The sequence below is a fragment of the Micropterus dolomieu genome, linkage group LG08 (genome assembly GCF_021292245.1).
Source record: "Micropterus dolomieu isolate WLL.071019.BEF.003 ecotype Adirondacks linkage group LG08, ASM2129224v1, whole genome shotgun sequence".
NCBI lineage: Eukaryota > Metazoa > Chordata > Actinopteri > Centrarchiformes > Centrarchidae > Micropterus > Micropterus dolomieu.
The window spans coordinates 9199263-9226900 of record NC_060157.1 but is presented as its reverse complement, the minus strand read 5'-3'; the positions used below and the strand labels follow the sequence as shown (position 1 = coordinate 9226900).

The 27638-nt window shown below is 39.3% G+C and overlaps 3 protein-coding genes across 5 annotated transcripts in view; all 3 read right to left on the bottom strand.

Annotated features, from left to right (window-relative positions):
* Nucleotides 1-523: 523 nt before the first annotated feature.
* Nucleotides 524-10123, bottom strand: LOC123975760 (matrix remodeling-associated protein 8-like). Its single transcript, XM_046057495.1, has 10 exons — nucleotides 9980-10123; nucleotides 5940-5966; nucleotides 5513-5818; nucleotides 5316-5417; nucleotides 4752-5213; nucleotides 2141-2299; nucleotides 1945-1975; nucleotides 1778-1857; nucleotides 1642-1695; nucleotides 524-1517 (listed from the first exon to the last, which is right to left on the bottom strand). The coding sequence occupies exons 1-10, from the start codon at nucleotides 10059-10061 to the stop codon at nucleotides 1492-1494; spliced, it is 1329 nt and encodes a 442-aa protein (XP_045913451.1). The 5' UTR covers nucleotides 10062-10123; the 3' UTR covers nucleotides 524-1491.
* Nucleotides 10124-11911: 1788 nt separating this feature from the next.
* Nucleotides 11912-13809, bottom strand: aurkaip1 (aurora kinase A interacting protein 1). 3 transcript variants are annotated; one of them, XM_046056570.1, is made up of 5 exons: nucleotides 13693-13775; nucleotides 13309-13473; nucleotides 13109-13214; nucleotides 12540-13003; nucleotides 11912-12232 (listed from the first exon to the last, which is right to left on the bottom strand). In XM_046056570.1, exons 3-5 carry the CDS (start codon nucleotides 13158-13160, stop codon nucleotides 12116-12118), a joined length of 633 nt encoding a protein of 210 aa, XP_045912526.1. In that variant the 5' UTR covers nucleotides 13161-13214; nucleotides 13309-13473; nucleotides 13693-13775; the 3' UTR covers nucleotides 11912-12115. The 3 variants fall into 3 exon arrangements, with proteins under 3 accessions (XP_045912526.1, XP_045912524.1, XP_045912525.1); XM_046056568.1 differs by lacking the exon at nucleotides 13309-13473 and having other exon boundaries at nucleotides 13693-13809; XM_046056569.1 differs by lacking the exon at nucleotides 13693-13775 and having other exon boundaries at nucleotides 13309-13661.
* A 1962-nt stretch (nucleotides 13810-15771) lies between these two features.
* Nucleotides 15772-27638, bottom strand: part of rap1gapa (RAP1 GTPase activating protein a) — a 50373-nt gene continuing 38506 nt past the window's right edge. The window contains exons 14-26 of the mRNA XM_046055337.1: nucleotides 26654-26809; nucleotides 26505-26576; nucleotides 26318-26404; nucleotides 26037-26177; nucleotides 24459-24584; nucleotides 23094-23171; nucleotides 21933-22042; nucleotides 21588-21710; nucleotides 21291-21408; nucleotides 21056-21167; nucleotides 17985-18064; nucleotides 17775-17822; nucleotides 15772-17490 (exon numbers count right to left, since the gene is read on the bottom strand). Of these exons, the coding sequence (XP_045911293.1) occupies nucleotides 17814-17822; nucleotides 17985-18064; nucleotides 21056-21167; nucleotides 21291-21408; nucleotides 21588-21710; nucleotides 21933-22042; nucleotides 23094-23171; nucleotides 24459-24584; nucleotides 26037-26177; nucleotides 26318-26404; nucleotides 26505-26576; nucleotides 26654-26809 (1212 nt within the window). The 3' untranslated portion in view covers nucleotides 15772-17490; nucleotides 17775-17813. The remainder of the gene's footprint in view (nucleotides 17491-17774; nucleotides 17823-17984; nucleotides 18065-21055; nucleotides 21168-21290; nucleotides 21409-21587; nucleotides 21711-21932; nucleotides 22043-23093; nucleotides 23172-24458; nucleotides 24585-26036; nucleotides 26178-26317; nucleotides 26405-26504; nucleotides 26577-26653; nucleotides 26810-27638) is intronic.

Sequence of the window (27638 nt, the reverse complement as noted above, 5' to 3'; positions counted from 1 at the left end):
GCTTATACAACACTCATACTGTACTGTACATGCATGGCATGGAACAAAGAGGAAGTGGACTGGCTTTATGAAGCCTGGATACTGTTATTTTATTATTACTACTAACTCTGATATTACCTTGGAATATTTCTGTCAAGTGGTAGGAATGGAATTTAACTCACTATTCTTTCAATCCAATGCAATTAAATATATTCAAAGACAAAAATTATTATTCTGATGAAAAAAATAACCTGAAATATATGCCAATCTATTTTTGGATAACTGAAGATTCCTGAGTAGTTGTGGTAAAAAAAAAAAAAAAAAAAAGCAGCAGCAGAAGCTGCACTAATGATTGGATAGGCAAATGGGCTTTTAACACTATTACGATTACTTACCTCAAACTCCTCTCATATTCCTAATCCTCAAGACTTCAGAGGCTGCTGATGCTGTAAGTGTATCAGTTAATGTCATAAATTGACATCATAGCTCCCTATTCATCCAAACATCAAAAACTAGAACAAAGAGTGATTGATGAGGCTGTGGCCACTGTTGTCAATCTTTAATAAGAGAAATATTTTCTTAGAAGAGACCAACATTAGGGTGTGTGCAAGTGAGCAAGTGGCAAAGAGGAAAAGGGGGTTAGAATTACACTTCTTACACTACTGCATTACTGAGATAGTAGACACTTTTCTTCCAGTTAACCTCATCAAGCAATAGCCACACAGCAGATTTAGTAATGACAATTCAGTGTTTTACAAACCAAGGTACACTGTACATGCTTGATGCAAACAAGAACGGCACGGCCCATTAAAAACCAAATTAATGGTTGAAATAATTTGTTTTCCTGAGTTTCGGTACACTGAGCCTTTAGTCCACACAAATTTATTATTTTTCACCTGAAGTTATCAATGAACAGTATTCCAAGAGTCTAATGTATAGTATGAATTTAACAGAATTTAAGTCTGACAGTCTGTATTTCTATAATGAATCTAATCCAGAAAAATATAGACATTTTAGTACCAAGTACCACAATCTGTTTAAAATCTATTATTTTCTAAAGCTAGAAATGGGTGGCATTGTTTCCAAACACTGTCTGAAACTGTCTACACACAGTACATTTAGCTTGCAGCTCTGTGAGTATGCAAAGTACACATAAAACATACTTTAAAAAACGGCATGCAGTTTTGTAAAAAGAAAAAAAACATTTATGAAGGGTAAAAAATATTACAACATTTTTATATAACATAAACCAACTAATAAATGCAAAGAATAAGGATCAAATAAATGTTTAACAATAGTGTTATAACAGCTGATGCAAGTTATATAAAAACATAACATGTAAAAAATGATGGTGGCTTTTAGTGAAAAAGCTTAATGTGCTAGAGTTACAGCAGAGGGAGCATTCCTCCTGTCCTCTCCTGGGTTTTCTCTTTTTTTCCCCTTCTCTCCACGGTCCTTTACTCTTTCGGTGTTTGCCCTGGACCCGCCAGCAGCTTCTCAGAAATATCACACTCACTTCCACAGCTTCCCATCAAAGTCTGAATGAGGAGAGGGGAGAGGGACATTTTATTAATTTAATTTGTAATGTTTCTTATCTGTGGCTGTAATATGTCACTGATGGATGCTTATTTACAGAAATACAACTCTGCACACTCTACTCACCAATATTGCAGTCTTTGGCCATATCTCTCTCTTTCAGTAGGTTGTTTTTGTAGGCTGTGGGTTGTACCAGACATACAGGTTATGAGAAAGAAAATCAATTATTTTTGTTAAGGTAGGCAATGTTTGTTTACTATACCTGAATTCAGAGGTTCTTGGTTACAGGCATTCAGCTCTGTGCAGTCTAATGACATTTCTCCTCCACTGATCACATTTCCACTGCACAGAAATAAGTATTTTCTGCTTACAATTTAATTCAATTCAAAAGAAAAATATATGTCATTTTTTTGTATAGGAATGGCTTACCGGTCAGATCTTTGCAGCTCATACTCCATCCCTGAAAAAAAGATTTTAACACATAACTGTATCTATAAAATGTGACCCCTACAGTGTGCTCTCTATGAATAGGCTTTTCAAAATAAAAAAATATGAGCTTGTTGTCAGATACAGGCAAAAAACAAGGGGTATGTTTATGTGTTAAATGCACACACACGCACAATACCTCTCTTTTTACGCCGTCGAGTCAGCCCAATGACAGCGACAACGATGAACGCCAGAAGAAGGAAAGTTGTCAGGAAATAGCCCAAATGCTGCACAAAATAACCTCGATGCTCAGGGAGAATGACATTCACCACACGTGGACTCTCCACCTCTTCAGTCCCTAAAGGCAAAACATGGAAAATTTAATGTCTCCTATAATAAACTACTCAACTCTCTCATACATAGGCAAAGAATATAGGAGAAATAATAAATAATCCATATGTATTTTCAATGGGAAGTATTGTAGAGGATTTATTTTCATTTTCTAACTGTGATATATTGGATTGTAACATTGAATTAACTTAATGGCAATAAACAAGGATCAAATTGAAATGCATGTCTACATAACTAAACATTTTTTATTCCCCTTGAGGCTTCCAAAAGCCAGATGCAGGATGAGGGAGGGAGAGAAGGAGTTAAATGTCAAAATGCTGTTTGGTGGTAATGACTTCCAGACCTGATGTCATGCAGCTGTTACTTTTTTTCTCCTCATAAAAACACAGGCTGACCAGAAAAGAGGAGGAGAAGTGAGAGGAGAGAACAGAGACAAATTCTGTTATGTGGTGTGTCGGCATGTCTGTAATAGTTTCCCATTCAGGCCTTTTCACGTCTTCTCACAAACAGAAGTGTAGTTTCTGCACGCATGGAAAATACATCTGTGATGCCTTCAGCAGAGTTCATCAGTGAACTCTACGGTCTATATGCATATCTGACAACACTGCAGGCAGCTCCCAGCCTCACAGCAACCCAGACTGTTTGTGTACGCTTTGTAGATAGCTGACAATAATTATTAAAAAACGACAAGCACAGAAAATACATACTCGGCTTGGAGATGCAAGAATATAACAATACAACTGTCTTTTACAAACAGTATGATAAAGTACAGTATATTGTACCACAGATACTTTTGCAGAATAACCCTTCGATACATGTTTACAGAGCTGCTGAAGGGAATCTTTTAAATTATATTCTATCAATTTCCCCCTAAATTCAAATGTAACTTGGCCACAGAAGCCAGATCACAGAAAAAATGGATCATGAAAGACATCAAATCGTTTTCTCTGGAATTTTTCTCTTAATTAAAGAATTACTCTATGGTCTCTCATTAAATCAGCTAAGTTGGACACTAGTAAAACTATGCACCGCTGAGGGACTAATGAGAAAAACAGGCAATGTACCATCTCTGATCATGCTTTTAAAATCAGCCAATCATGAAAAAAAAGCTTATTCTGACCCACCTCCCTAAGTGGAAGCTTGGTTGGCAATTATCACCTGTCATTGTTTAATGTGCCTAATATGCATGAAACTGCCAAGACATGTCCAAGGTCATTGTCTCTAGAGCTCAACTGCCACAACCAGAGTTGCAGCCATGTCCCAGCAGTGGCTCATATCCATTTTCTTGACAGATCTGACAAGTGTGTATGTGTTACTGGCTATTTCACATACGCTACCCTGTGTTTTAGTTCCTGTGGGATATGCATCATTTGCAAGTCAATGAACGAAAGGACAGCATCTTCATTTTGAACTGCTGTCACCTCACAAAACGCCTCCTTCATGATTACAAACAAATCATTTTCTAATCCTTCTTGCCATAAATAATTACAGCACTAAAGTGAAAAGCTCTCGTGACATTTGTAATTTCACATGATTGCTGGCGCCTGCATGAGTGCAAAGAACTTGGTTTTAATCTAACAGACAAGACCAGCGGTGCAAAAAGAAGAAGTGAATTCCAAGACGAGGTTTGTTCAAATGAGGTAAGCCACGTGTGCATTTCCTCACAACATACTTATGGAGCCAATAAATGGACTGTCATTTCTTTCAAGGAGAGGAGGATCTATAGTCTAACACATACCATCATCTCCTCCCCTTACTTTGCTCTTTCATGTCACAGCTGGTCCAGATGTTGAACAGATGTATCAGACTTCTATTAAGTTCTGGTAAACAAGCCTCCACCAGGGGCTGATACACATCAGCAGAGAAACAGAGCAGACTGGGATAAAAGAAGAAAAAACACAACTCAGTGAAACCAGTCTAGACAAGTGGTTGGGACTTTTGGAAAACGGGGTCAAATGGAGGGAAAAAAAGATATGATCCTCCACTCCCAGAATTACTGGCTGTTTACTCCTCTGCTCGGCGCAGTTAAAATGTCTCCAGCTGTAAATGAAAAAGCAGTAAATGAAAATGAGGCCACTTCCGTTGTAGCCAGTTTAAAGCTATTTACACTAGACAGCTTCTCAAGGCAGAGCTGCAAATAGTTCACTCCGAAAACCCTAACAACTAACTGGGAGATTTCTTTCTTTCTTACTCAACAAGCTCCTACATTCCTTCTACCTCATCCCTCCTTCAGCTCAAACACAAAAACAGAGAGGTCTGAGGAGAGAATTGGCAATAACAGGATCTGATTCAAATGACCAACTATGCCTATAAATATAACAAAAAACCCAGGGACTGGGACTCTGTGCACAACTCAAGCCGAGAAACCCTACGGGGAAAAACATTTACCATTACTAGCATCTTGAAAAACAAAGTTCTAGTGAAATTTCTCTTGATGTTTTTAATTCTGAGTGGCTTACTTGGCTCTGGCACATCATTCTCGAAAATTCTGGGGGCTGTAGTGGGGGCGGGGGGAAGTGGCGGTCCCACAGAGAGCCTGAAGATGCGTCTCTCGTGCAGACCACAGTAGTGGTGATGCAAGTGGCAGGAGTACAAGCCTTTGTCAACAGGCTTCAAGTCAGAAATGGACAGTGAGAAGTCCCCTAAAGTAAAAGCATCCTCTTCCACACTCATCTTGCTCTGGGAAAAGAGCGGTCCATAATCCCGGCGCTCTCCAGATGCATAGAGGTCCACCAAGCGGTCAGCCCTATCAGGACGCACTCCAGGGGGCTGAAAGTCCCAGTGAGCCACCTGCTGCTGGTCTTCCTGGAGGCCCTCTCTCCACAGGGGGCGTCGGTTAACACAGGGCAATGCCACTGAGCTGCCCAACAAGACCACGAACACAGTCTTCTCTCCATCCCAGTAACGCTTCTCTTTCCGAGCTGGAAACATATGAGTGTAAAATATATAACTGTTTAATCTGTTTCATGCTTCATGACTCATGGAATAACACACGGCTGTATTGATTGATTTGGAGGCCTGACCTGACTTGGTGACATTGAGCTGGATTTGAATGGACTGGTGAATCTGGCAGTAGTGGTGGTGCAGATTACAAGTGTAAACTCCTTTGTCAGTTGTGACCACATCTGAAAAAATAAGCATCCAAACACCGTATCATGAAATCATACATGGAAGATTTGCAATGTTCATGGTGCTATTGGAAAATATGGGGAAGTCTCACTGTTGATGATAAGGGAGAAGTTGCCATCATTGAAAGCAGAGTCTGAAATGGAAATGCGTCCCTTGTTTAAGCCATTGTAGACCCTCTGGTGGACTCCAGGGGACATGTCCAGAACTCGCTCCATAGAATACTCTGGGCTGCTGCGGACCAAGTCCCAGTGCACCACCCTCTGACGGTCCTTCAGTCTGTCCTGGGTCCACACCATGCGGGGGCTGTGGCAGGGCAGAACAGCCATAGACCCTGCAGGGAGGGTAATGTTCTTGGCCTCCAGCACAACGCCAAGCCTGCTACTGCTCTGACCCCATGCTGACACAAAGAAATAAACACATGGGCTCAGACGATCGGTACATTAATGACAGAAAGAGAAGCATCCAACTTGAGCTACTACACATTCATAAAGGTAGGGCAATGAGGAACAATGTCTTACCACCTGGCAGAAAGAGCACAGCAAGAACTGAAACAGACAAAAACAAGAGTGGTTAGAGCTGTATCCTACTGACGCTCTTCATTTGTACTCGCTGCTTTATTACAGTGGCGCCAGAGTTTAGGTTAGACCTGGGCTGACCCAACAATGAAAAATTCCAGCATTGGAGCAGATGTGGGTTCAGAGAGAGGACTGTTTAAAATAACAGAGAAAACAGAAAAAACGAGGACCTGGGAGATTTTACAACAGAAAACTTCTACACAGGAATACAACCGCAGGAAAAATATACCAGATCTCAACAATATTGTCTGGGAATATATTTAGCTATTTGTGTTCTCTCACTGTAGAGAGAATTATCCTACAGCACATTTACTATTTCTGTTGCATTTTTCCCACACTGCTATTTTGTCGTCTGTTTACTGAAGGGCCGGCGAAGACACATGCAGCCAAAGCATACAGAGCTTCTATTCATCCTGGCTGCTGCTGGCCTGTTGCAAGGCCGTGATCCTAAGGGGATGAAGAACCGGGCTGCTATTCAGCTCACTTCAGTCACACTGCCTGGTGTCAAAGCCAAACACCTGTGTATTTTTAAGGGGTACTGTGAACTATTTGTGCCTGAGGGTCAGACCCTTCAGCGTGGGGTTATTGTTTTATGTACTGTGGATACATTCAGTACATAAAAAAACATATGAATAAAGAGTGGATTCTTTTCAGAGCACAAATATTACAGATTTGACAATGGTATATTTAATTAGCACTTTCAAAACAAAATGCTTCACACATGGCAGCAAAGGAATGATGAGGAAAGCCAATTCAAGTGATGTAAGATAAACGAAACAAAAAGACAATTCAAGTAAAATCAGGATAAGCTCTGAGATAAAAGTATGTTTTAAAAGATGTTTTAAGAGATATAAATGACTTTGCTAACTCAGGAAACCTGACTTCTTCGGGCAGGTTGTTTCAGAGTATAGAGGCCCTAGAAGACTTGGATTTCCCAATCCCAAAGGATTTAAAACTCGGCACAGGCTACGGTACTATGATGTCTAAATTTAACCTTCCTTGGATAGTCAAGGTAAAGTAAATTTACGGAACCTTCTGCAGTGAGCACTCATACCAAGTTATAATAGTATTTTAAATGACTACTGCTCTAAAACATTATATACATTCTAAATGTATATAATGTGGAATGAAGTACATTTACTCAAGTACTGTACCTAAGTACAAATGTGAGGTACTTGTACTATACTTGAGTATTCCATATGCCACTACTCCACTACAATTCAGAGAGGAATATTTTACTTTTTACTTCACTCCATTTATTTGACAGTGATAGTTATTTTACAGATTTATAATACTCACAGTTAACATATTTCTGTATTATAAGTACTACATTTTGCTAATACTACTTTTAATTAAGTGTGCAACGCAGGACTTTTGCTCATCATGGCAGCACATGGTTGATTCACTTCAACACACACATGAAGTAAGTGATCATTTCACCCCATCCAATCAATACTTCACTATAGCGCTGCTACTGTGCAATTACGCAGTGATTTAAACCCAGCAGAGCATGCAGGGATTTCATAAGTATACACCAGTATAAAATAATTCTTCAAGCTGAGCCAAATGATTTCAGCACACACACTGGCAACAGAGAGGCGACCTCATGCTGGAAAACTTTGGTGGGTTTTTCTATTGAAGGGTATAAACTTTCCTGCAGAAGGTAAAACAAAGTGTGCCCCAGCCCCTGTAATTTTCTCTCATCTCTCCTCCAGACACACACACACACACACACACACACACACACACACACACACACACACAGGCTGATGACTCACAAGGCTGGTTTAACACTAAAGACTTAACAATGTGCTATTGAGTCCCCAACCATAATAATAGGTATTTACCAAATGAGCTGCAAAATCACTATTGTCATTTGTAACCCCAGGAATCAAATGGAGAATCACTTAACACAGTGTCGTCCCTAAGGTAAAACAAAAAAGGTTTTATATGTTGAATATGATGAACTCAAACACAAAGCATGTGTTCAGTCAGCATAATTTCTGTGATTCATGGATGTTGTGGTTGTGTGAAGTTTACTCACAGCCCTGTCATAGGTTGAGAACAAATCAAACACATCTGTCCAGCTGCAGACTCAGAGAAACATACAAAGATACCTTCAGGTGCCTGGACTGACTCTGCTGTGGATGCACTCAGGTTTACATGAAGAGATTTTATAGTATATAGTCATGTTCAATTGCATACATTATATGCAAATTTGTGCAATTACAAGTACTTTCCATTGTGTTGGCCATCTTAATTATAAACTACACCATTTCCTTGTGAGTACTGTTTTCATGTGTATTGCTTTGTATTTGATGTTTATGGTGGAGCTTAATTGGGATCACACTTATGCAGAATCAGGTGATGGCCAGTGGATCTAATGTAATTAATGACATTGACTCAAGTGCTGTTTATTATCCAATTTTGAGGTACTTTACCTGAGTATTTGTGCTCATTTCAACCTCTAATCCACTACATTTTGGAGGCAAATGCTGTTTTTAATTCACTACATTTATTTAATGATTTTAGTTACTTCGCAGATTTAAATTATTAATACAAAATATAAATCTACTGATAACGTATAATGTATAATTATAGGTTAGGCTACTCTTCAGTATGGAAAGTATAAGTAAAGTATTTAAAATTTGTTCCACCTTTACCAGCTCACATTAAAATCATGAAAGAATGAATGCATCACAAATTATAATCAAATAATATAATGTAAATGAATCTGAGATGGCCATTCTGCATAATGAGTACTTTTACTTTTGGTGCTTACTCGTTATATTTTGGCGCTAATACTTTTGTACTTCTACTTAAGTAAGTAGAGTATTTCTACACTGTAGAACTGCTACTTTTATTTAAGTAAATGATTAGAGTACTACATCCACCCTCGGTAATCTATATAATTCATATTTTATCTGATTATGCTAAAATATCATAGCTGTAAAAGGCAACTTAATAATAATATATTGAGAGCAGCATCTCAGTATATGGGCATCTTTTTCTATAAAAACACAGTAGATTGTCTACTGGGGCTGCACAGAACACAAACATATGGCCTTATTGTGACCTTGTTTTTGCCTTGAATGAGTAGCTACATGTTTATAAGCTTATTTTCAAACCAGCAATTCTTTCCATGCCCTGTTGTTTGTGGCTGTTAATTAATATAGAAGGCATCACAGGCATGGTTGGAGTGGTAATCCCCCTCCTCTATGACTCAAAAGCAGCCCACTCATGGTGAAACACTCGTTACTGATACATATAATGACTGGCTTCTGGATTGTGCTGACTCCTCTACTCAGACCGCAGTTAACCAGAAACACATTGGGCTGAAGCCATAAAAAAAATCCCACATAGGGCCTACACTGTATCAACAGGCCGAGGCTGGTCTGCGTTACTGTATATGCAATGCTCTATTTCACTTTCATGCCCATGATGCTCCATGCTCGTTCCATTTTATTTTCAAAACTGAGATTATTTCAAAATAAAGTCGGTGTTTTGCCTAGTTGAGAGAAACAAAAACAGCTCTGTGATTTTGAATAACATTATTTACACAAGAAATTTAGTTTAAAATGACATTACAAATAGATAGATAGATATAAAAATAAAATATATGGGACAATAAAAAAAATACATTATGCGGATTGTTAGGTGAACAATGAATAAATAAATAAGGCCTACATAAATAATAATCTATACAAACTGATAATTTTAAAAATTACAACGCAGCTACCACGACTTACAAAATATTAATTAATTATGCAGGCTATTGTTGCGTCAATATGACAGCTTACATTGCAAAGACATTGTGAAAACATCCTATTGAAAGGAGATATTTAAAGTGCAGCAGAGCAGACCTGAGTATCTTTCAGCTTTTGTTCCAGACGGGTAATTCTAACCTGGATCCAATTATGGCACAAAGAAAGTTTCCTCACGTGATTTTTCTCTTTTTAAAGCAAGACAACTGCATAACTTACTCTGAAGGAGAGTCATATCGAGGTGCATCTGTTCGCAGTGCTGGCAGCGGAGGGGAAAGTCTGACAGATGTGGAGTGCGCATCAACTGATAAAACAAAAGGAGGCTTCAAGTTCACCGAGCAGCAGCTCAGCTGTATTCTGTTGTATTCCGGCAGGCTGGAGCCTACACACGCTCCGCCTCTGCCAGCCGATGAAATCCAACACTGCTGGAGTCTTCACGAAAACATGTGTAGTATAATACAAGTTAAAAGGTTCTGCTGAAAACTACAACATACTAGACAAATATGAAAATACACTAAAGGCACACTCCTCCAAATATTAACAGCTGCACAGCCATGGCCACCGGCAACACACAAAACACAAGACTGTAACTTTCTATCCATACGAAATTGACAGCTTACAACACACAAATAAACACCTACTAAACAAAAGACAGTTTGCGATTATGGTATAGGCCTACATATGTTTACATTTGCTACGCTCATAAACACAGAAGGTTAAATACGTTCATGTTTTCAGTCCCTCAACTGAGAGGCAAATACTTTATATACATCAAACTCTTCAACATGTGAAGATGTCAGTCATTTAGATAGTTGAAAAAACTGTAACCCAAGTCCTTCCTCATTTCCCCCTTTTTGATCTTATAAAGTCATTTGTTGTACAAGCTAATTTTAGTTTAAAATAGTCACAAAGTCGACTCAGATTTCTGTGCTCTTTATTTCTGTTTTAGTTGTGCTATAAACACTACTAGATAACATAAACTCACACTGGTAATTTAAGGTTGAACGCATCTTTTGTCGGACTTTGCACAATTCTGCCATCTACAGTAAGAACAGGAAAAATGTAAGCTGTCCTGTCACAGCAAGAAACATTTTTTTCCTGTTCCAGGGTAGTAAGTGTAATTTCCTAATTACTTATGCCTCAAAAGTATAGAAAACGGCTATTAGTCCCCACTGCTTTTGTGACCAGCACATTGATATTTAGAAATGTACCTATTTCCAATGAGAAAACAGGCGGATTTGTCTCTTTTCGTTCACATTAAGTCAGAAGTAAACAACATATGAATCCAAATTAACATATATTTATACACTGGCTTTGATCTTTGCTTCAGACTGCTTAGGGAAAAAGTCTTGAAGGTACATGAAGGCTGTCGACTCCTTAGCTACAGCTCTTAGAAATTGTTTCATAAGGCCCAATTTGATGTGCAGCAGCGGCATCAGCACCTTCCGAGGGCCCACCAGCCAGTGGCTCCCATTTGACGTTCCTCATCAAAGAACTTGGCCCACTGTGGCCAGTCCCGCCTGTGGTAGTGCGCCTTGGTGACCCTCCAGTCCCACAAGCAAAGATAGCAGGGACACTTACACTGCTTAGGAGAACCATCAGGTATGCCACCTTTATGAAGTTTCCTGACCTCTCAGCTGTACTCATCAGTCTTCAAAGCATCCAGCAAGGTCTTGATGCTTTTTTAATCCTCTTTGAGGAGCACCGAGTGAACCAGGGGAAGAGACGGATACTTGTTTGTTACCATTATGGAGCAGCACAGCTTTAAGGCTGGTGGACCCTCAGAAGGTGCTGATGCCACCGCTGCTTATCAAATTGGGCCTTATAAGATACTTTGTCAGAACTCTGGATAAGGAGTCGGCAGCCTTCATGTACCTTCAAGACTACTTCCCTAAGGTGTCTGAGGCAAAGATCAAAGCCAGTGTATAAATGATGTTAATTTGGATTCATATGTGATTTTCTTCTGATTTGTGTGAACAAAAAGACACACATTTCTAAATATCACTATCCTGGACACAAGAGTGAAGTTTGTGGGGAATAATAGCCATTTTCTATACTTTTGAGGCATAAGCAACAACATGTACTACCCAGGAACAAAAATTTGTGTTACACAGTGTAATTCTCCTACAGAAAATAACAGCACAACATGCCTTGGGCTTGACAGAGAAATATCTTTATTAGATTATGTACACTTTGTTAAAAATAACCGTATACATGTCCTTACCACTGAAACATTCTTCAATAACGCTGCAAAGCACAGAAAGTAGGCTGACTGCAGTGTGTGAAGTGTGGTGTGCAGAGTCGTCCGGTGTAAGGGATGAGTTTGACGCAAACTCAAATAACTGTCAGTGTCTCTCAGTCCCTTTTGTTTCCATGCTGTTTAATGAAAATCTTAGGTGCATTCCATCCCTCTGGAGCCTTCTTGAGTCCAGCTCGTGTCCAAATCCTCTTCAGATCCTCCTCAAATCGTTTCTGTACAGGACAAAGATACACAGTCGATGTGTAAAGTAAATTCCCATTCGGCTAGTTTTGGAAAATTGTGTCAGGCACACAAGACTTGACATCTTTTTTTCAAGTTTAGTCAAGACTTTGCTGCCGGTAAAATATATATATCATGGTAAACTATGTTGACTAACCAAGTTAAATGCCACCATTAGTTTTCATTTCCTAATCAAATTATCTCAAATCATACTTATATTAATTTGCTAAAAACAAATCATCAGTATGACAGGATCCTGGTTTGTTCCTTTTTTTATCTCCAAAGAGAGGAAGCTCTCACCTGCTTCTTTTTCCCCCTGCCCTCCAGCACTCTCCTCCTCAAAAATTTTGTCCGTTTTTGCAGCTTCTTGTATTTATGCCTGTTCATCTTCCGCCGTCGGATCTCCAGAACATTCTTACAATTAAGGGGTGCTGCTGAACCCTCTCCATCCTCCAAAACAGGGACAGAGATGGGTGGCAGCAACTTCTCTTCCAGCAGCCCTGCGTCCTCATGCGGCTGAGCGGACTCCAGCAGGGGAGGAAGGGAGTAGCGCAGAGAGAGCCAGCTCTCCAGAGGACTTACTGACAGTTTACGCGGCACGAGAGCCTCGTCCAGCTCTGGCTCAAGTTGGACCCATCGAGGAGGAGACGTGTTGTCTGCCGCTGTTGAATAGTTTCTCAGTTTCTGTTTTAGTAAAGAGCAGTATGCAGGAAGAACTGGATGTACACGTCCATTAAAAATTTCTCCATGGGCTTGAAGTGCACCTAGCCATTAAGGAAAACGAAATTATATCACCTTGAGTAACATTACTTACACAGGCATAGTAACTTAAGATGAGATTACATACATAGATATTTGTTCATACTTACAAGATGCTCTACGTAATACACTGAGACGAGGGATGACCTTTGAAGTAAGCATTGTTAAAGATCATCCAAATAAAGTCATCAGGAACGAGTTGACTGATCACTTGTCCTGTGGGCATTAGCAAAACACTGTCTGTTAGTCCACTAAAAAGCTAACAAGCTAGCGATTAAACAATTAGTTGATTAATAGAACAGAAAATTACATGGTTAAGTTTATCAAAGAAAAATGTCAAGCCTTCTCTGGTTCAAGTTTCTCTCTGCTTGATGTCAAGCTGACTGTATTTGGGTTTTGGGTTGTTGGTTGGACAAAGCAAGCAACTTGCAGCGTTACTTCTAGAAGGTTGGCGCGCACATCTGTTACTACAGAACTACGATAATGAAAAATAACTTAGTTACAGCCACGTTTCAATAACCGGTGCCCAGGCATGCAGGAGTGTTTTGGGTTGATGCTAATGCTAGCTAGCAACGTAGCTCCGCCTTGGACGTGAAAGTCACACACAAAAAACAGTTAATACTATTTCTGCCATCACCTATCTGACAACTCGACTATAATTAATTCATTTATTTTACGAATATTGTTACGTTACCCAATATGTCTGTGACCGGGACATTCGTCTTCAATGTGACTTCGGAAGACCACTTCCGGTCCGTGCAACACAAATCTCAGGCGCTTCCTGTTTCTCAAAGGAGACATTGGTTCCGCCAGAGCTGCTGAGAAGGCGTTTGAGAATCAATTTAGCTTTTAAAATCAACAAAAACGACGACGATGACAACAACAACAATAATAATAACAATAAGAAGAAGAAGAACATACAAATAAATAAATGTTTTTAGCTTGATATTTTAATTTATTATACTATCCTATATACTATTTTCCTTTACATATTTTTTTTGAGAATTTATAAAACTGTGTGGACCTATATTTAACATACAGTAGATAAATTGAATGCTTAAATGAGTCCATAGGAGGGCACTGACAATCGTAGCAATGGTAGACAGTGGTGGATCAGAGTATTCAGATCCTTTATTTAATTAAAAGCAATACCACACTGTAAAATACATACCTGCATTTAAAATGTTACTTAAGTAAAAGTATGTAAGCATAATTAGGATTAAAGTATTAAAAGTAAAAGTACTCATTGCAGAAAAAAATGTCCTGTGACTGTCATACTAAGATATATGATATTATTATTATCACTCAGGCCTTAATGTAAAAGCAGGATTTTACTGTTGTAATTGTTGGGGGAAGCTCACTTTGAACTATTTTGTACTGGGTGCAACTAATGATTATTTTTCGTTATTTTTCTTAGGGATTAATCTGAAATGTTTTTACATGAAAAATTTCTAACGATCAAAGTTGTTTCCAGTTAATTTCAATGTAAATCAGCTGTATAAAACGTTACATATAACAAAACATATTTTAGTAGGTCTTCATGTGTTTTGTGTTAAATATCTTAATTTGTAAAGTGATCAGATTAATGTAGTGAAGTAAAAAGTACAGTATCTCCCTCTGAGATGTAGTGGAGTAGAAGTAGTAAGTAGCATGACAAGTACAAATACCTCAAATTTGCACTTAATTACTGTCCACCACTGATGGTAAGTGCAAATGAACCGTTAACTGTTTCCATGAAATAGACCAGCCATTTATTTACAGCTCAGTGATGAATTACAAATGTGGGGTGAATAATTGCAAGAAAACCCTTGAGAGAACAAATTGGGAATGCAACTCCATGTTTGATCCATGTAGTATTTATCTTATATAAAACATTTGAAAATAGACATTGATGCATGCAGCCTAGAGGAAATAGGCTCCCTGAGACAGAAAATTATACTTGTGGCAAGTGGTGTTCCTCATAATGGGCTCCCATGACGTGTATAAACAGCAGATGAGTGAAAGAGGGTGTGGAGGTGTGTTACATGTAAAATAGAACAACATATAATTTGGAAATGACAGCTATGACAAGACTTTACACTGATGCTGTGTAGCATAAATCACTGCAGCTGTAAATAGCAAAGAAATATGGAGAGTGATAGGCCTTTATCATATCTTGTAATTTACTACTGTGTGTTACTATGTAACATGTATGATATGTGCGTGTTTTTTGACTATGTCTTTGCTGGTGGGATAACAAAAGCCTAGCATGGCCCACAGAGCAGGAAGCTTCTGATGTTGTTTATGTATAAAAACTGACTGTCACTTGCTAGACTGACCTTTTTTTTTAATGTTTTTGCCCATATGCAGAGTAGAAAATAAATTATTTACTTTGATTTTCTATGTTGTGTGGGTTGTTTCCCTTTATACAATGTTTTTGTGACATGTCTGTTACCTATTTATGAAGTGCTACAAACCTGTTACAATCGTCCCATTGTTGTTTTGTGAGCAGAAACTTTTGGAAAGTCCATTTCAGTCATAATTAAGTTTTATTTCCTTTAGACAATAAAACGGAATATGTTTCTTTCTTCCATGTGGTACTGTTGTATAACCAGGGAAGCTTTCACTTTTAGATCACTCTAGTTTTACACACTTGTGGGCAGCCACATCAAATCATTTATTCATGGGGCTTTCTCTCTTAGTATTCATCAAGACGATGGGAAGTGGAACATTTACAGTTTGTAAGCATAGTGTATTTGTCTCCAAGAAAACACAGAATACTGACAAAAACAAGTTAAAGTCAGAGAATAAGTTTATGAGTGTACAATAGACTGTAAAGTTCCCAGGGCAATTATTTACAATAAAAACAACAACAACATAACATTCATTTCATTGTAAATCCTGCTGGCTATTAACTATTTTCTTCGCTATTTATACTTAACACCATCAGTTTGTGATGATAAGGCAACTGAAATGATCAGTATGTACTGAGATTTCCCTTTTACAGAACAGTCTGAATGGCTTTTAAATAAATTTCTTTTAGAAAACCCTCTCAAAATAATAGGAAAGAAAATAAAAACAATAAATTGTTAACTTGGCAGTAATTTCAAAGCGTCCTTTAATCCCATTTTAAATCAATGACCTATACATTATAAACTCCAACTAAATATCTATTTACAAAATCAGTAGTTGTATTTGGAGTTATTTTTTACACATTAAAAGCAAATAAATATTCACTGTTTTATTATAATTCATTGCAAATTACTGCACGGAAAGAGATCTGACCCTTGAAATAGAGCTTTACAGATGACAAGATTAATTTACTCCAAAGCAACACATACAATATAAGCATATGACAGAACGCTGAATGTAGTCACCATATGCCATAAATGTCACTTTAACGGCAACAAAATCAATAAATAAAAACATATATTAAAGAGAAAAAAACAACTCAGAAAATACTGTAGAGACTGGTCTCCTCACCAACAGACAAGACAGACACAGCAGTTAAATCAGCCATCGATGGATATATCCATACATTAGCAGACTATACAGACAGTGATGCAGTACAACTGCAATGTACAACCATTTTTTTAAGAGTGCTTAAAAATGATTCTGAATAAATTAGTTTTACAAGTAATCTGATACTACAATCCCATTATTGGCTGCAGAACATGTGAGTTAAAGGTGAGGTAAAATAAAACTAAGGGACAAAGAAATTCTACATTTATTTTTTAAGGCCATTTCATGTTAATATACATTACTGTCTTCACTGTGACCTGTGGTGTTAAGTTTGAAATGTAATCGTGTGGAGATTTGGGTGGTACAAGAAGGAATACAATTGTTTTGCTATAGATTTACAGTCCTTCAATTTGGATTTTACCCAGAAAATAATCACATTATACAGCATACAAGAGAACAATTCTACATCACATTAGATGTTTTGTTAGAAAATATCCATCTTTGATGCTGACTATTTGGTATTACGTATACATTGGAGATCTATATTGAGCCAAAACTTGTGTTGATTTGGTTAAACCATCCAGGCAATTATATTCTCTATGTTGCAGCAAAAGTCCTTCTCACAATCTCTACAAAGAGCACAATGGCACTGTCTTTACCCTGAATAGCCAGCAGACTGGGCTTTAACAAGACAAACTAAACCAAAGTTATATCTTTTACAAGTAAAACCATTACATTTGTAGATAAAATGTGTTCTTCTGAAACAAAAGGTGTGGTAAAAAACATACAACTAGGCAACAGATGTGTGAACAGGTAAAGAAAATATTGGAAGGAAACAACACTGTGCAAAAGCTGGCCCCTCTCTGTGGTCATCCTCTCCAGAGTCCTTCAGCTTTCTGGATATACTGCACTCCGGCCCTCACTGAGCAGCAGACCGGACAAGCCCCACTTGCTTTCTCTCTTCTTTCTCATCTTCCTCCTTCTGATCATTGGTCATGGCGAACGTCTGCACTTGTCTCATCTCCCCGAGGGATTGTGACTTATGGGAATGCTTTGGGAATAAAAGAGATGTGTGGTCAAAACTCTAAGAACAAATTAAGAATGCACTTTATTTATGTAATTAAATAAATAGCTAAAAATGACTCTTTGAAAAACCATTTATGTCTTGGTTTTGTTTATTCCTCAGTAATCTTCATAAGCATTACACACACAACACCTGAATATTCTGTATAACACATATACAGAACACAAGCATAAGCACAATATGGTTTGCTATTGATGTAGTATATCTGGTCCATAGTTTAAATCTGTGGACTGGGAGACCATGTGTCTAACCTGAAGATGGAGATCCAGGATACAACCAGGTGGGTGGAGCTAACAGTTCTACACAGAGATGCACAAACAGCAATATAAAAACAAACAGAGCAGAACCAAACATCAGCAACAGTCGAAAAACAAAGAACAAACTGTGAAGAGCAAAAAAGGGGATTTAAAGGTAGCTGATAATTAATAAGTAAGATTTAGTCTAGGACAGGGTTGACTCACCGATGAGGACTGATGATCGTGTGGTCGTTCCAGTTTGATACGGATGTCTGTCCCTTTCCCTCGTTCAGGTTTGCCAGGCCCTGAAGGATATTAAACCAGTGAAATGATGTCCATCACAGATTGACTTTAAAATGAATCAAGGTTATCCATAAATAATAAGACAGTGAAAAATTAATATTTAACTTTTTGGAACCATGGATTGTGTGATTCAGGAATACTGCTAAAATATTTTGTTAAATTCTATCACTTTTCTACAGTGTGCCAGAAAAATGTCCTTCTTTCATCTGTCCGACTGCAAGCCTTACTAATATCCTGTTCATTCCATGATGACTGCTATGGACATGTGAGATGACATACATTTATTGATGATCCACTTAATAATTTCTTAATGGTGAGAAAGAGGAATTATGGAAGCCCTAGGAGGCAAGTGTGGAAAAAAAGTCTTGTCATCCATTTCTGATTTAAAATGTTTTGTAGGATAATCTTTGTAAGCTCCTTAATTTATTTATTTTTTATCAGGATCACAGGAAGTATTTGCTGTTGTAAAACTAATTTCGGCCACAAGAGCCTGAAATTTCTAGCCAAAAGAAAGACATGGCAGTATTGTTACATAACTTGCTAACACACAATTTATGTAACTTGAGGTTTAGAGTGCACAGAGAATTTAAAACTCAAGAAAACATGAATGCTTTTAGTCTTGTTTATAACATGGCGTAGTGGTGCACTTCAGGCACTTGTGGCCTAAATGAGTATTACAGCACTTACCTGAGTAGTATGTAGCTGCATTACCGGAGGCTGCAGTTTCAGGACCCCAATCCTAGGACCGGAACTGCATTTGAAGGACCTTTGTTTTCTTTGATACTGCCAGCTAGAAGGGTGGCTGGCTTGATGGTTAGCTAGCTAGCTATGTTACTCTTGACAACCCCCCGAAACCAATTACCCTTACCCTAACCATCACAGGGTGTGTGCCTAAACCTAAGTTATTGATTATATGCCTGTCCACCGGTTATCCCTAGCAGACAGGGTTAACTTCCTTCATGTTGCTGTGCATTACCACCATCAATCCACTAGATGGTGCTGTCGTAAAAGAAGTACGGTCCAAGAACTGCTGTCCCAGGATTGCAGGGGTCCTGAAACTGCAGCCTCCGTTACTGCAGCTACATAATTTTACATTTACATTTACATTTACTCATTTGGCAGACGCTTTTATCCAAAGCGACTTACATTTGAGCAACAACATACAAGCATCAACAGAGCATCAAATACAGATCTACAACTGACAATACATACTAGTAAGAGCAGCAATAAATACTAGTAAGAGCTCATAGTACATTTCACATCAATGGGGTAGATACCTAGGGAAGGAAGTAAGAGTTAACAAAAAGTGTAATCAAAACAAAAAAGTACAATCAATACAAGATAATTGTAGGGGATAGAAGAAGAAGAGCACAGGAAGTGCATGTTAGAGGTTAGGAGTTAGAGGTGTTATAAGAGGATGTGTTCTTGGAAGAGATGAGTTTTCAAGAACTTCTTGAAGTTAGAGAGGGACGCCCCCGCTCTGATGGCGTGTGGTAGCTCGTTCCACCATCATGGTGTCACAGATGAGAATAGCCAGGACTGGGATTACTTTGTGTGAAGGGATGGCAGAGCCAGGCGGCGTTCGTTGGAGGAGCGTAGCGGCCGAGAAGGAACGTAAGTTTGTATTATGGAGCTTAGGTAGATGGGTGCAGACCCAGTAGTCACTCTGTATGCAAGCATTAGTGACTTGAATTTGATTCTGGAGGCCACGGGGAACCAGTGGAAGTCACTGAGTAATGGAGTGACATGAGTCCTTTTGGGCTGATCAAAAAACAGACGCGCTGCTGCGTTCTGAACCATTTGTAAGGGTTTCACCACACAAGCTGGAAGACCTGCTAGCAGGGCATTGCAATAGTCGAGGCGAGAGATAACCATGGCCTGTACCATAAGATGGGTGGCATACTGCTTGAGGTAGGGCCTGATTTTCCTTATGTTGTATAGAGCAAAGCGGCACGACCGAGAGACAGTAGCAACATGGTCTGAAAAGGACAGCTGGTCATCAGTCATGACACCCAAGTTTCTCACCACCTTGGTTGGAGTGATGGTTGCCGAGTCAATTTGTAGTTTGATGTTATGGTGGATAGATTGCTTGGCTGAAATGACCAAGAGTTCAGTCTTAGAGAGGTTTAGTTGAAGGTGGTAAGCCTTCCTTAATGCGGATATGTCCGATAGACAGTCCGTGATCCGCGCCGAGACGGTGGGATCGCCTGGCGGGAAGGATAAGTAGAGTTGCGTATCGTCTGCGTAGCAGTGGTAAGAGAAGCTGTGCTAGCGAATGATCGGTCCCAGTGAGGTGGTGTAAATTGAGAAGAGAAGGGGCCCTAGCACTGAGCCTTGGGGCACCCCTGTGGAGAGGCGGCGTGAGGAGGATAATTGACCTTGCCACAAAACATTGTAGGAACGCCCAGAGAGGTAGGATTCGAACCACAGGAGTGCTTTATTCGAGATGCCCATTGCTGAGAGAGCGGATAGCAGGATCCTGTGGTTGACTGTGTCAAAGGCAGCTGATAGGTCAAGCAGGATAAGAACCGAGGATTGGGCTGCAGCTTTAGCTGACCTTAGGGCTTCTGTTACAGATAGAAGAGCCGTTTCAGTATAATACCGCCTGAAACTCCGGTACTGCAGCTATATAATATTGGGCAAAACAGTATTTTCACCAGTTCTTCAGTCATAAACACAAGAGAGAAAACTATTTCAATCAAAATTGAATTTGAATTTGAATTTTCCCTCTCAGGGCTTCCATAAGGAATATAAACACATCCTGCATTTATTCATTGCATGCATTAGTAATGAATCTGTAAATCATGTGTTTTCTGAAAAAGATGAGTAAATTAATAAATCAACAAACATACAAATACACTGTAGTTACTTAAAGTAGGCATCTGTATTTTGTTGTTACAAACCTCATTAGATTGGTTAACTTGTATTTTCTAAGTGTTAAATAAGTTCTCAGTATGCTCCACCTGCTTATCAAAGCACCCCACCTCTCTCACCTGGGGAGCTACCGCGACTGGTGGTACTGGTGCTGCTGATGCTGTCCTCCAGCCAGGCGCTGTAGGTGAGGGAGTCTCGCTTGTGTGGCGTCCCGGCAGACGACAGACTCTCCTGCAGAGTGTTCAGAGGAGAGACATAACAAAAAATATGTATATATTTTAGACTTAAACACAAACGAGTAACTTATAAGCGTCTTGTTCACTTAAAGGCACACATACTGAGTATAGCACTCACCATGCCTGTGTCATAGTCCTCTGTGGCCTCTGTCTCATTCTCCTCCACCACACTGGCAAAGCTGCTAGCGTTGGAGGAGGAGCGGGAGAGGTCATGACCCTCAGGGATGGATGGGGCCCTGCCACCGAGACAAGAACTACACCCTGGGTTAACCAGTCTTCAGCACAGCAAAGCCTGATTTTATCTTATGTATAGGACACAGTCATTCAACAGCTGAGGATTGCCCTGTGGTTACACAAACACATGTATGATCACTATATCCATGTGATATGGCTCTAACCTGCCTATTATACACACCTGTTCTTGGTGGTTGTGAGCACCTCAGGAGAGCTCTGATTAGATGAGTTGTCAGATTTGGGGTCTTGAGAGACGTGACCGCTGTCAGGGGTCTTCTGGGTATTTGGGGAGTTCTCTCTACTGCTACAAGAGACATGTGGTACAAAATATCAAGAAAGCAAACAGGGTGCAACATAGACAAAATCAATAAATATGCATGCATGGATAACAAGTAAAATGTAGTAAATTATGAACCTTAGCGATTATAAGGCTTTAGATACATAAGATAGCAGAGGTACAAAACACAAAATTGTGTATGGGTAGACACAGAAATAAATACAGCAGTAATGTGCAGTCTTTTCTCACCTTCTCTCCTGGACTTCTTGAATGTTTTCAATACCAATGGCACTGCTTCGCCTGGAGCTGAAAGGACCAGACTTTTTCCTGGTTGGGCTTTTCCCTGGGATTATCAATGACTGCCAGGAAGAAAGGTAAGATAGTCAGTGTAAGAGTCAAAATACTTCTAATACCTTAAAAATCCTTGGGTACTATTAAGTCAATCTTGAGCGCTTATCAATCTACTTACTTATTGCTGGGGGGAGTTAGTGGTTATTTTGACTTAACCATTCATATTTGTATATACTGTAAGTATTCATTTGGAGAAATACTTTTCAAAAAACACAAGCCTGAATAATCAGGCTGAACAGTAACATTGCTCCCTTCCAGTTGTGATATTTTTTTTTAAAGTTAAAATATGCACTTAGCAGCTTAATGTCAAGCCCCGGTGCTAGTCTTTCAGCCAGAGCAGAGCGCACTAAGACGGGAGATGAAAGATGGATTTAAAGGCTCCGAGGCGTAGCACTAAATATGATTTCTCAGCGACTGCTTTGTTCATTCAACCTCCCTTTTAAAGCTTTCAAAATAAGAAGTTGAAAAAGCCTTTTATTCAACATGGCTTCAAAGAGCAAGAGGAGGATTTCTTTTTTATAATGTCTCTGTAAAGGGGTCATTAAATCATTAATATTCATAATTTTTAAACAAATAGAGATTTAAGCGTGGTGAAATTAAAATAAGGAATAGTCATTGAGGACTACAGAAGCCCAAGGTATATTACAGTAGAGCAGATAGAACAGTGCGAAAAGAATAATAAAATCTGCAATATTAGCCAGCAGAGAGCCAAAGGTGGTCCCTTCAAAAATGACTTTTACTGTCTATGTTTCACACTCATATCACAGAGCTGCTTATCTCTTATTATGTGAATGATTTCTAGATGGTAGACTATGTAAAATCCAAACGATTGGAATTAATTACTCAGTAAGAATCTGAATATGTGCTTTTGTTTTATCACAGATTGAGATCATTCTCTTTATACAATACATCCTGTCTGTAACACACAACACATACTTTTTTGAGTGCTGAAATGTACAGAGAAAAGTCTTGGCCATGATGTAGTGAAGCCATGCAGACAAAAAATAGAGCAAAGAGGAGAAGCAAGTAGTTAGAGAGTAGTTAGAATTAGACATGAACCTCTTCTACTGTTCCTATCCCTATGGCACTGCCTCGACGTCCATATTTACTGGGACTTTTGCCTGGGACAAGCAATGACTGAACCACACAGGAAGAGGAGATACAGAGAGAGAGAGAGAGAGAGAGAGATGTGATGAGGACAGACAACAAAAGGAAGAGAGGAGGGTAAAGGGTGTGGGGGGGGGGGGGGGGGGGGGGGGGGGGGGGGGGGGGGAGAAAACGTGAGATATATACAAATATATATGATAATCCATGCAGTAAGTCATGTTGTTAAAACAAAATACAAAGCACGTGTTAACTGTAGAATACAAAAAGGGACATTTCAGCGCCATGTGCGCAACACAGGCAGCTGGATGGGAGAGAGAAGTGATGGGCCAGTTATGTGAGCCATATGCCTGTGAGAAAGAGGATGAAGAGGAGATAAAAACAGCAGATGAGGACATACAGAATATTACACATTAGGCTTCACATCAAGACATTTTGGGCAAAAAGCAAACTTGAGTTATAGTCAAAAACATAGCATGTTGATTAATAATAATGGTTAGTTATTTTTGAAGGCGATTTAAATTTAAAAAAACATTTTAAAATGATATTTACTTTCATACAAGACAGAATTTCTAAAAAAAAAAATAGCATACCCACAATCCCAAAATATCCAGTAATATATATCAGACAAACAAGTGAAGACCTTGTAACTATCATTTGAGTTACATGTTTTACTTTTAACTCAAGAATAAACAGATCTTCTATGAGTTGAAAAAATATTTTTTTGCAGTGTTTTTAGAACCAATTATATAAACTCAAAAATACAAATATGTTGCCAGTTGGAAGTACAAGGTTTTCACCTGATTAAAAAAATTATCATTTATTCATAATCACAAACAACATATTGTGTGAAGAAAAGTCCACAAGCTTTAGCTGGCATGCACACACACCCATCCACACACACACACACACAGGTCTCAACCCATATTCTTTAGAATTTAAGCGAGCACCTATGAACACTGCATGTGCACAGGGATTTAAATAAAAAGAACACAGCTAAAAAAAAACAGTAAATATCAGAGGCAGCTTTAACCCAGGGGAGAAATTCATCTTGTATCCTAGAAGCATTCAGGTCTATGAGTGTCCAGTCACTTCACCTTGTGGTGGCAGACAATGTGCAACCATTAAAATGTGAGACCCAAGTTTAAGATCCAGGCTTAAATGCTCCACTCAAACAAGTGTGCAGCCCTTCTCTGTGAGAAGTTAGTGCAGCAGGCAAGTGAGAGAGGAGGGGGCATGAACTCTAGTAGAACTGCTGGGGGAGGCAGAGACAGCGAGACTTGCCTCGATCAAGACCAGGAGGAGTGGGACTGTACTTACTATCCCTGGGAATTTGGGGCTCTCTGCGGGGTCGTAGTTAAAGCTGCCACTAGTTGAGACTGTTTGCGGCTTCTTGAAAGCAAGACCCATGGCATCCATAGACTGGCTCCTGCTGCGGATCACCCGCTACAGAGAGAGACGAGGAGGAGGAGATACATTCAGATGGCGCTGACCCCTGTGACCCCTCAGCATCGCTGTATGGTGTTGCAGGCCGGGAGGAGCCTTGGGGCTGTCCCTGAACACTGACCACTACAGGCAGAGAGCACTGGCCTGATGCTAATCCTGACAGACAAGAAAGCGACAGAGCACACTGCTAAGCTTTAGTGCCCAAAGGGGGGTTCAGATGAGTCATTATGGGTATATAGGTGGTGAGAGAAGAGAGGGGAAGTAGAAGGGCCAAGTGGCTCACAGATGTCGGACCACACTGAGTTTAAACACAGCCAGGAGAAATATAAAGCCCAAATACACCTCTTCGCAGGAATGGAACAGAGTGAAGAGGCAGTCATCTGATGGTGAAAGAAACCTATCCATTCCCTTTGCTATTAATGACATACAAAGATGACAGAATCATATAAATAAGTGACCAGTGACTGAACAGTGGAGCATGCAGAGAGCACAGCAGCGCAAAAAAGCAAGGAAGCATGAGGAAGAACAATTGGGAAGCCAAGAGCGGTGTGTTCCGGCAGGACTGAGCAGCAGAGCTTCTCTTCAGTCAGATTAATTGATATTAAGGGAGATTGATAAAGCCCTTACAGCTCACATCTTGTCATATAGAAAAGAATAACCATGAAAAACTGGCAGAGAGAAGACACCCTTTTTTACATCCACAGAATAAACATCTGACAGCTGGTACAAAGCTGCCTGTTCCTGTGCAGTAACAATGGTCTTTCTATTCTCTGTCTATAATGACACTATAGTTAGACATTTTGTGAAATGCTCTTGTTCGCTTTCTTGCCGAGAGTTAGATGAGGAGCTCAAAATTACTCTCAAATGTGTCCCCTATAAGAAGCTACAGCCAGGTTGTCTTAGCTTAGCATAAAGATGGGAAACAATGGGCAAGAACTAGTCTGGCTTTCTGAAAGTTATAAAATACAGCTACCGGCACATCTAAAGCGTGCTGATGAACACATTACATCTCGTTTGTTTAATCCATACAATAGTATAATAGTAATAAGTGTAAAAACAACAATTTGTGGTTTTAGGGGGACTAATGTGGGTTCTTCTGTCCAAATGCTCTAAGCCAGACAAGCTGGTTCTTCCTGTTCCCAGTCTTTATGCTAAGCTAAGCTAACTGATGGCAGTTTCATATTGAGCAGACACAAATAAGAGTGGTATCTATCTTCTCTTCTAACCCTCAGCAAGAAAGCAAATATCTGTATTTCCTAAAATATCACAACAATGCTCCTATCTCAGTGACAGCATAAAATAAAAATATGACTTTGTTAACGCAAACATGTTTTATCTTCTCAAATCCCTTTCTTTCACTTGTTGTTTTTTCTTTTGGTTTTGAAGCAGAGAGTTGCACAATGGAAGCTGTCAGCTTGAAGCCCCCACCTCTGCTGCTGCCTCTCCAGTTACCTTGAAGGACTCAAAGAAGCCGCTTCCTCCTCCACTCCCGTTTTCCAGTTTGTCGTCCTCTCCTCCAACACCCATCATGGCCTGGCTGTTCACATGAAGCTCCTCATAAAGGGTCTCTAACAAGGCTGACCGTGTTCGTTCCTTACACACGCAATCACACACACACACACACACACACACACACAAACACATAAAGAGGGAAATTAAACAAAGGAAAGCAAAGTTTATTTTGTATGACTCTCCCCAGAGATGCAAAATGACAGACATGTTCAACAGCTCACCTCTAATTTGGCAAATTTCTCAGCTTTGTAGCAGGCATACTCTGCATTGATGAGCTTAGTAAAAAGGAATTCATGGAATTCAGGGCCCTGAAAAGAGAGGAGCAAAGAGACAAGGCCTCATGTTGGAAACTAAAAGATTGGGACTGACTAGAAGATCTTGTTGTTCAGGTCTCTAATTTTCTCTTACTTTTTTAAAGACAGCAGGGTTTGGTAGGGCCGGGCCAAAGAAAGGTACATCGTCTCGTGCTGTCACTGACACCTAAGAATAAAGATGACGTTTAATCAAGCGTTTATGAGAGGAAGCAAAGTCAGCCCATAGCGAGGGATATAAGTTACCCTGTAGAGAACATTGTCAGAGCAGGGGTTGACCACTTGGACCACAACGTAGGCGTGGAGAAAATTGGAGGCGATCATGTCCGGTACAAACGGAGTGTTTTCCTCTTGGAATACGATGGCCACAATGTCGTTCCCTATGTGCCTTTTTCTCTGCAACTGCAACACAACAGCCACATAACTTATGACAAATTAAAAGGCATGTGTCTAATCCATTGTGCCATCACCACCCCATGTTAGTACTGTAGGTTTTAGAAAAACACATTTATGATGTTTCAGGATGTATGAAATTGAATTTGAAAAACATTAAGTTAAAGATCATTTTGTTTTGGTTCCTACTAATTGTTGAAAAACCCAGGCTAACTAAAAGAGTATTTAATACTCTTTTAATCAATGAGCATATGAGGCATATTGTCAACTGAAGACAGCCAATACATTATGTGAAACTACTGATGGGTACTTCATGAAAATATAGTAAGTATACTATATTTATAATAATAATAATAATAATAATCCTTATTTGTAGAGCACTTTTCAAAAACAAGTTACAAAGTGCTTTAACAAGTGTAAAGAATAATACAAAAAAGATAAGAGCATGAAAATTTAATATAAAATTAGTAAAATACAATAAAATAAAAGGGATAAAATAAGATAAGTCAAATAAGATCGGGAAAAGCTCTCCTATAAAAGTATGTTTTAAGAAGGGACTTAAAAGAGTTCACCGACTCAGCCGACCTGATTTCCTCGGGCAGGCTGTTCCAGAGCCTCGGGGCCCTGACAGAAAACACTCTGTCCCCTTTAGTTTTCAGTCGAGACTCTGGAACAGACAACAGACCTCTGCCCGAGGATCTCAAGGTACGTGCTGGTGCGTATGGGACTAAAAGTTCAGAAATATAACAAGGCGAGAGGCCATGAAGAGCTTTAAAAGTGATCAATAGAATTTTAAAGTCAATTCTAAAACATACTGGGAGCCAGTGTAATGAAGCTA